The sequence below is a fragment of the Podarcis erhardii genome (assembly GCF_964252035.2).
Source record: "Podarcis erhardii genome assembly, chromosome: 12".
NCBI classification, from domain to species: Eukaryota; Metazoa; Chordata; class Lepidosauria; order Squamata; family Lacertidae; genus Podarcis; species Podarcis erhardii.
The window spans coordinates 40,647,698-40,657,476 of record NC_138513.1 but is presented as its reverse complement, the minus strand read 5'-3'; the positions used below and the strand labels follow the sequence as shown (position 1 = coordinate 40,657,476).

Below are 9,779 nucleotides of genomic sequence, written 5' to 3'. Positions count from 1 at the left end.
TATATCTAAGCTTCTAACACTGCTATAAACCTCCATAACTCTCTTCCAAAGAAAACCATATAAAACTCAGGTAATCATTGCAGCCCTTGTGTTTCTTATCGGTCTGAGAAGTGGGTCAAGCTTAACAACACCATGATTTTACCACCCCATTGTATTTTGCTTGGGTTGAGCAGGAAATTTGAACTACTCAGGGAAGAAGAAATTAATTTTTATTCCCACCACCTCCTGGTTTTAAAGTATCTATGCGTGGGGCATTTGTCTGTTTGGTTGTAAGTCACTTTGGGTTGCCCTGGGCAAGACAAAACAACTAACAAACTTAATAAATGAATAAAATATTCTGTATTTGAAAATGCCAACCTTAAATAAATATCTGTGCAGGTTTCCTCTGCTTTCAGCCTCAGCTGGCTACAGATAAGGATGATAGAGTTTTAGTGAGTCCTTGATCCTGACGCCACTAAAATCCATGACCAGAGCAGTTGATTAAACCAATAAGTCGACCAAACCTTTGACTTAACGGGAGAAACGATGTTCCCTTAAGGAGTAAAGTTCTTCTGATGGCCATTTTGATACAGTCCATTTCATCCAAATTGTGAATGAAAAGACAAGGCATGTGAGTGATGTTCACTTGATTTCAGATAAGCCACCTGTCACGGCATTAATTGGCACATGTATTTTCGGCTACTTAGGATGGTTTCATGCTCGTTGCAAACTTTGAAAGTTGTTCTTGCATTTCAATTTCCTCTTTCCTAGCCCCACCTCCTTGCAATGTGCATTCTAACACCTCAAAGAACCTGATATATAGGAGGCAGCTTCCTTCAGCCCAGTCAGAAAAACGTGGGACCGGCCGCTCCTGCCTGTGCAAATCTTATAGAAGCTAAGCCCAGGAGAAACCATGAGCAAAGCAGCTGGTAAGTACATAAAGGATGTTTAGTTCTCCTTGAATTGATTTCTTCCTCTTTGCTTCTATCTGATAGCCCTGGGTAACACAACCTGCAATGAAATGACTTTATGAGTTTACTGCTGAGGATTTATGGGCACATCAGCCCCTGAGATTTAGAGCCAACACCTATAATTGTTTAATAAATGCTGGAGTGCTGCTCTTTGATCTTCAGATAACATGGGTATAATGCCCTTTAAGTTTGTGTCCCTATGCTATATGCTCTACAAGAACTAACAGACCCATTAAAAAGCCTGTGAGGTTCATGCAGTGCTTTTTCCCCTAAAAAATTGTTTAAGTGTACTCTCCTTTTTCTACTCATGTTGAAATACTGCCCCTCAATGAGGCCAAACTTAGATTCACAAAATGTTTAGGGATATGTGTACCCCCACAGTCCCCCAGAAAAAACACACGCTGGGTTCATATATATTATTATGTAGTAAAGGTCCTATTTTCTTTTTCTAATGTTTTTATTAGCAATTTCAACACAACAAATTATCAAAATATATACATTATTTTCCCCCTCTCTCCTTCAAACCCTCCCTCCCCCCAAAAAACTTCCCTCAGCGCCTCTCTCTGATTTCTCAGCACATATTATTCTCTGCATGTTATGAAATTATACATATCCTTACATTATCTATCTGCCATGTTATCAACCAATAAATTTGCGTATGTTTATTCAAAACCTGCCAAGGAATCCAATTCATTTTGTTGTCTTTTTAGATAATTTGTAAAAAGCTCCCATTCTTCCTTAAAGTCACAGTTGTCCTTGTCCCACAATTTGTATGTCAATGCAGCCAGCTCTGCGTAGCTCATCAATTTTTCTTGCCACTGTTCTTTCGTTGGGATTTCCTCGTTTTTCCATCCTTGTGCTATCAAGGAAACAGGGTAAAGGTCCTATTTTCTTATCAGCATGACTAATAGTTTTTTAATGGTTTTGTGAGCATGCATGACAAGTAAAAAGCAAAAAAGCAAACAGGAATCATTTAATTAAAGGCACAGTTGCTCTTCAAAACTGCAATAGTGCTTTCCTGTACAAACTTTCAACTACTGTTGTGTTTTATTGCAGAAATAAAATCAGGGTTTTTTGGAAGGGGGGAATTAGGGGGGAAACACAGAAAACACTATAAATGTCACAATGACATTGTGTGGATTCTCTGTAAAAGGTTTAGGAGCCGGTTGTGGCAATTCCAGAGAAAAGGGCTAGAGTAGAAGTAACCTGTCTTTCACATATGCACGTCAAAAGATGAAGAGAGGCTCAAAAGCACACCTGGAATCTGCCCATGGAGAATGCAAGCTAATCGTCCATTGACGTAGAAAACAATTCCCTGGTGTTGACAGTGTACGCAGTTTTTGAGGAGCGGATCATGCATGACTAGCCATAGAGAATAAATTCATCTTGGACACATTTTCCCCATGCCAAATTATTACCCCTTGTTTCCTGTTCTTGTTTGCTTAACAGAGAAGAAAGCCTTTACTAATTCCCCTTTTTTTTTTCCTTTAAAAGGAACTTCTCCACTTTGTAATGAGCAAACAATTGCGGTAGGCATTTGAATAGAGGAGATTTCTGGGGCACCTTTATTATTTCCTGCTTTCCTTCAGCTGTGGTGATGTTACCGTATTGGCCTGAATATAAGCCTTAGTTTTATTTTCTTTTTCAAAAAATTTGACCGTGAAACGTCAACATGAAACTTAAATTCACAACCTTACAAAAATGGGCTTTTACGATATCGCTGCTAAAACAGAACTACGGTAAAACGGAAGGGTCTGAGTGCCTGCAGAATTTTAAGGGAGTGGCTTATATTCAGGTATTGTCTTTTTTTCTCCCCCGCCCCCTTGAATTTTAAAGGTACAGCTTATATTTGGGTGTGGCTTATATTCGGGCAAATACGGTATAAAGGTGGTATCAGGCATAAGCTAATCAACTTCCTTCTATATGTAAAGAAAAGAGAGAAGGGGCACCAAATTGGCAGCCCAATCTTTGCCACACTTGCTACGCTGGCATAAGTGGAAGTAGTATCTCTTCCAGCAGAGACAACCAAAATCTGGGGTGTTCTGGGTCAATTTTTTGTCCAATGGTGTGAAGAGAGGAGGATTCTCAATAGAAAATGGCAGAGGATGAGCTCTTTCAGAACAGGAGCCAAAGTGGTTCTTTACAGATGTTGTAGGACTACAACTCCCACCATCCCTGACAATTGGCTTTGCTGGTTGTGGCTGATGGAATAATAATAATAATAATTTATGACTTATACTCCGCCCATCTGGCTGGGTTTCCCCAGCCACTCTGGGCAGCTTCCAACAGAATATTAAAATACAATAACCTATGAAACATTAAAAGCTTCCCTAAACAGGGCTGCCTTCAGATGTCTTCTAAAAGTCTGGTAGTTGTTTATCTCCTTGACATCTGATGGGAGGGCGTTCCACAGGGTGGGTGCCACTACTGAGAAGGCCCTCTGCCTGCTTCCCTGTAACCTCACTTCTTGCAGTGAGGGTACCGCCAGAAGGCCCTCAGAGGTGGACCTCAGCCTGAACGATGGGTGGAGATGCTCCTTCAGGTATACTGGGCCGAGGCTATTTAGAGCAATGGTTTTCACATTTGCCTGCGTATTAGGGGAGGCTGGCGTCTCATTCAGCTTGGTGGTTTCTGAAGTTTAAAGGCAATGTTAATGCTACAACATGTATAAGCTTACAAAAGGTAAAGGCCCCCTCGATGGTTAAGTCCAGTCAAAGGCAACTACGGGGTGCGGCAATCATCTCGCTTTCAGGCCAAGGGAGCCAGCATTTGTCCACAGACAGCTTTCTGGGTCATGTGGCCAGCATGACTAAACTGCTTCTGGCGCAATGGGACACAGTGATGGAAACCAGAGCGCACAGAAACACCATTTACCTTCCCGCCACAGTGGTACCTATTTATCTACTTGCACTGGCGTGCTTTCGAACCGCTATGTGGGCAGGAGCTGGAACAGAGCAATGGGAGCTTACCCTGTTGCAGGGATTCGAACCCCCGACCTTATGATCGGCAAGCCCAAGAGGCGCTGTGGTCTAACACCTGCATCCCTTCTTTGTACCCAGCATGGAAACGCAGCAGGCCTGCACAGGGAATTTTTAATGTCTGGTGTTTTATTGTATTTTAAATATTTTGTTGGAAGCCGCCCAGAGTGGCTGGGGAGACCCAGCCAAATGGGCAGGGTATAAATATGTTGTTGTTGTTGTTTTATTATTGCCTTTTTTACCATCTTTTCCAGGGGATCCGCTGAAGGTTACTGGAATCGATTTCCTCCGAGAGCCGAATACCTGCCTCCATCACACCGGCGACTACAACAATGGCAGCCTGATTGTGAGACGTGGGCAGCCTTTTGAGTTGAAGCTGACTTTAAGCAGGGAGCTGAACAACAATGACAAAGTCACACTGCAGCTCAGAATTGGTAAGCGAGCAAAACATGGCTTGATTCATCCCAGGTTGTCTAGGAATACAGCAGAGTAATTCAGACATTTGTCCTTCAGAGATGCCACAATCTGCTATCAGGGTCAGGCAGACATGGTGGGCAAGTTCGATAAAATTTGAAAGTATTTGTTTGGTTTTCTGAATGGCTTCCAATGTAGATATTTTTATATGTGTTGAGAAGAGAAATGGAACTCAAGAGAGGAACCAGAGCTTGAGATCCATGTTGTTTATTATTCCACTGATTTCCCAGGTAATCTCTTCCAGGTAGACTACCATAGAATCATAGATTGGAAGGGATCCCAGGGGTCTTCTAGGGGAATCTCAACTAAATCTCTTCCAGGCACTGATCACACTGAGAGTTGCTTGGCTTTAGCAATGTAACAACATCATAATCTTTGAAGCCACGCTACTCCTTGAGTACAGAAAGAACAACACACGCTGCTAAGCTTTCATATTTTCTAAGGATTAGAAACAGGAATGCTTTGTTTAATCGAGGGTTTTGTGATTCTACCTCAGATGCCAAATTGTGTGGTAAAGAGATTGTGAATACAATGTATTGCTTATCTCTTGGGACTGTTGTATTAGAGGAAACACACAAGCCACTTGGCAAAATTATTTTGCATCTTCAGCATCCTTCTCTGCACAGTAGAAAATGCTTCAGAGATGAGGCCTGAAAACAAAGGCTATTGTCATATTTGCTGCTGACACTTTTTTTGAATTTATTGATGTTGTTCTTTGTGAATTTGTGTCCTTCCAGGTGAAAAACCAATGCAGTCCAATGGGACTCTTCTATCCATGAATGCAAGATCAGGACAGACAGATCGATCCTGGAGTGCCAAGATTTGTCAAACAAATGGGAAGGAGGTACATATGTTTGAAATAGCCTAAACTGAAATGGCCTTTTACATTTTATGGCTACTAAACAGAAGGTGGTTTAAATTGCTCTTCAGGGTGGATGTCATTTCACGTCAAGACTTTTCACTACGGTATTTTATTTGTGATACCCTTCATTATATCCAGAATGTGATATAGGGGTGCTCAAGGGACCCAGGTAATCAAGAACACTGAGTTCAGTTGCGTTCCAACTTGGGGGGGGGGGCTGTTTCTATGTGTGGTAGGACTTCTGAGAGATGTCCCTTCTGTAATTTACCAGGGACGCAGGTGGCGCTGTGGGTTAAACCACGGAGCCTAGGGCTTGCCAATCAGAAGGTCGGCGGTTCAAATCCCTGCGATGGGGTGAGGTCCCGTTGCTTGGTCCCTGCTCCTGCCAACCTAGCAGTTTGAAAGCACATTAAAGTGCAAGTAGATCAATAGGTACCGCTCTGGCGGGAAGGTAAACGGCGTTTCCGTGCGCTGCTCTGGTTCGCTTAGTCATGCTGGCCACATAACCCGGAAGCTGCAATCTGGCTCCCTCGGCCAATAAAGCGAGATGAGCACTGCAACCCTAGAGTCGGTCGCGATTGGACCTAACGGTCAGGGGTCCCTTTACCTTTACCACTGTCACCATGCAAGTTTTAATCAGGGGAATAGAGTGGGAAGGGCCAGGGGGCCGTGGCCCTGGACACAGATTTTGTAAAGGATGCAGAGGGCACAACCAGGTGTGGCACGCAGGCTGGGCCTTCAGGGCTGGGGCACCAGCGGCACCTCCTTACCCCCAAGGCCAGCAATGGGATGCTTGCATGCACCCCGTCCCTGGGCTGGCTGAGAAGGAGGAAGAAGGAGTATCGTTGGAGGATGACCTGTGCCACAAACCAGATTTAATGAACATATCAGAGTGTAAATTGATAGTCTTTTATATACAGTGGGGGGGGGGAGTATTTGATCCCCTGCTAAATTTGCCCATTTGCCCTCTGACAAAGAAATGACCAGTCCAGAATTTTAATGGTAGGTTTATTGTAGCTGTGAGAGACAGAATAACAACAAGAAAAACCCCAGAAACCCAGAAGACAAATGGGCAAATTTAGCAGGGGATCAAATACTTCCCCCCCTCACTGTATCAACCTTTGATGCTCTCCTACACTCACCCAATGCTCCTATCCCTTCTTTTAAATTCTTCTCACCTTCTGTTTTGATACCTTTTAGCTTTCCAAAACGCTTTTCAGATTGTAAATGACTGTATCCCACCCTTTAATGCTGGTCTAGGACCGTAATAAAGATTTGTATTGTATTGTACTGCCTCCTCCTCCGCAAACGGGCTCCAGAGTCCTCATGTCTGCCCTCATAGTAGGGCAGCTGCAAACCTCTTTCTCCCTCCCCTTGCCTCACTCTCTGCTGGCTCAGTTTGTGGTGAAGGTTTGGGCTGGCACCTCCACTGCCGGCACACGCACGTGCACCCCGGGAACCGAGAACCCACGCTACACCACTTGTTTCAATACTTTTTTTAAAAAAATATATTTATTAAGTTTTTCACAATTAATATAAAAACAAAAAGAAAAGAAAAAAGAAAAAAAAATAACAAAAATACAAAAATACAAAATTAAAACAGATACAATTACCATTACTTATTTCCGTTAACTTATTTCTCAGACCTCCTCTCACCTCCCCTTCTTGTATTCCAATTTAAATTATCAATACAGCAGATCCTTATATCCAAATTTAAACATCAAATACTTAAACATCATTACTCATTCTTCATCATTTTTCCTAAAGTCGACCAAAATTTCCCTTCCACGGCTTTCCCCAGTTCCAAACAAGTAACAAAGCAGAATAAAAATAAAACAAGTTATAATTATATACCCTTTGGATTCCCAGACTCCACCCACCCCTTTCCCGGTTACCGTCCCCAACAAGTGTTCATCAATTCAATATCTTGTCTAGCCTGGAGATCTCACATCCGAGGCTTTTAAATCTCTTTCAGTTCCTCTCTGCCGGCCTTTTTGATAGTCCTTAATGTTAAACACCAGATTTCGGAAAGGCTTCGGCCCATCAGGATCCGTGTTTTTCCCAGCCAGCCCTCCATACTTAAAAAGAGAACCTATAAGATACCCCGACATACACCTTTCAAGTCCAAATGTCCCCAAAGCTCCGATTTCCGCCTTGATCAAATTTGTAATCCTTCTGTCTTCAGAACTCCACAAAAGGGTATCTCTCAGTTTCAGGCTCACCAATTCAGACCAGGCTTTCCGCTTCAATTTGTTATTCTCCTTTATTGCCTTCATGTTAGGCCACAAATTACAGCTCTCATTTGACATCTGGGAGGTTACAGGTCCTCCTTCCTTCTCTTCAGAAACAGCACATATCTCCTCTTCCATATTCTCAAAACATTCAAGTTTCCCTATTTGATCAATTGTATAAGCTCCATGCTCCAAGTCTTTATCAACTTCAACTACATTGTTTGCTGCTGAGACCAGAGTTGTAACACTTGTAGCCAAAACATCAATTTCCCCTTGTAATTTTCCCAAGAGAACAAATGTTCTTTCCAATTCAGTCTGAAGTCTCCCATCTCCAGCCATTGTTGTAATGTCCTAAACCCCCTCTAGGGGGATTTTAGTTTGTTAATGTTTTTCAGCTCAAGTCCAATAGCCAATTTATTGTAACAGTCCTTCCTTATTTTCAACAAATTGTAACAAGTATAACCAGCAAAAGCAAACAGACACAAAGTTATCTTTTTCCCTCTGACAGCCAATTTGACAGCTGTCAAAGTCCTCAATACTTCATCAGCAGGCTCTCTCGCGGGACACTCCCGGGTCCGGGGGGGGTGAAACTTCAGCTCCCACAATTAATCTTTTATCCTCCGGTAAAATTTCTTATAATGTCAAAGCGTGAGGGTTAAAGTCTTTTAAAAAGGTCCTCTCGACCTTAGATGGCAAGTTCTTTGCTTTAAGTTATCTACGAAGAGGGGGGGGGCAGACTTCCTTTTTAACCCTTCCCCGCTCGTTCCTGATTCAAAAAGGATTTTTTCTTTAGATTCCAAATTCCATATTACTCACGGGTTTTTTACTTTAGAATCCAATCGTTCCAAGGAAAAAGTCAGCGCTCTCCGTCAATGGCTTGCGGCTTCACTCTGCAGGAGGAGCAGAGAACTCACAGCACCGCGCCGCACCCCGTCCCCTTTCCGAAGCCTTTAAAAAGGCTCCTTCACGGTTTGGGGGGGCGCAAATGGTGCCCGCCAAGTCACCAAGTTCACAGGCATCCGTGCCTGTGATTTTTAGGGGTCTCCACGTCGCCGCCGCGGACAAGACCCGATCCTGCAGAGCCGATTCCCTCCAGAGCTCGGAGGGAATCCGCCATTAAACGATGGCGCTAACCCGGAAGTCCCCACTTGTTTCAATACTTCAATACTTAGTCTGAAGATACATGGAAATTAAGAGCTGTTCTGTCTTACAGAAGATAAATAGGTGGACCTGTATCCCATCCCCTCAGATGCGGGATGTCTCAACTACCTTTCTGTTATGGAGGGACAGGGTCCTTGGCAAGCATTGTGACAAGAGGGTTGTTGTTGTTTAGTCATTTAGTCATGTCCGACTCTTTGTGACCCCATGGACCAGAGCATGCCAGGCACTCCTGTCTTCCACTGCCTCCCGCAGTTTGGTCAAACTCATGCTGGTAGCTTCGAGAACACTGTCCAACCATCTGGTCCTCTGTCGTCCCCTTCTCCTTGTGCCCTCCATCTTTCCCAGCATCAGGGTCTTTCTCAGGGAGTCTTCTCTTCTCATGAGGTGGCCAAAGTATTGGAGCCTCAGCTTCAGGATCTGTCCTTCCAATGAGCACTCAGGGCCATGTGGCTGCTAAAACGGCTGGTGCAATTGATCGTGGAAAGTGATAGTTTTCTGCTCTTCCCTCCCTGAAGGAGCTGTTCAAAGCAGCTTACAAATATAAACGCAACCATAAAAAACAGCTAATGTTAACCCGTTTACTGTTGCTATCCTTTTTTTTTTAAAATAATTTTTATTAAAGTTTTCCAATTTAAAACAAATTAAATCCAATTTATAATCTTTTTCCAATAACCAGGACTTCCCCTCCCCTCCCCTCCCCCTCTTGTCTTCCAGTTTAACAAATCAATTCAACAAATTCTTATCCCCAAATTACACTTATCGTCAATAACCCAATTTTTCGAAAATTCCCATCCCCTAAGATCGACCTAATTCCCTTCCACGAGTCCCCCCCCTTCAAGAATAATGCAGATAAAAATAAACAAGATAAAAAATAGTTTTGCACCCTTTGGATTCCAGATTTCCCTCCCCCCTTTCCCGGTTGCGTTCTCAATATCCCTCGACATCTGATATCTTCCTGGGGTTCCCACATCTCACTAAACCCAGACCTCTCTAGTCCTTTACCAGTCATTTTTAAATTCGAGTGTCCAATCGTAGAAGGAGTCTATCTCAAAAAGGGGCCCATTTCTTCTATCCAGATTTTTATATCCAGGAGCAAAAAACTCCAATTTTATTTCTGTAAGCT

The 9,779-nt window shown here is 43.1% G+C and overlaps 1 protein-coding gene across 1 annotated transcript in view; it reads left to right on the top strand.

The window, feature by feature from the left end:
* Nucleotides 1-69: 69 nt before the first annotated feature.
* The window catches only part of TGM4 (transglutaminase 4), a 32,620-nt gene continuing 22,910 nt past the window's right edge, over nucleotides 70-9,779 (top strand). The window contains exons 1-4 of the mRNA XM_081882064.1: nucleotides 70-610; nucleotides 751-908; nucleotides 4,183-4,362; nucleotides 5,140-5,246. Of these exons, the coding sequence (XP_081738190.1) occupies nucleotides 893-908; nucleotides 4,183-4,362; nucleotides 5,140-5,246 (303 nt within the window). The 5' untranslated portion in view covers nucleotides 70-610; nucleotides 751-892. The remainder of the gene's footprint in view (nucleotides 611-750; nucleotides 909-4,182; nucleotides 4,363-5,139; nucleotides 5,247-9,779) is intronic.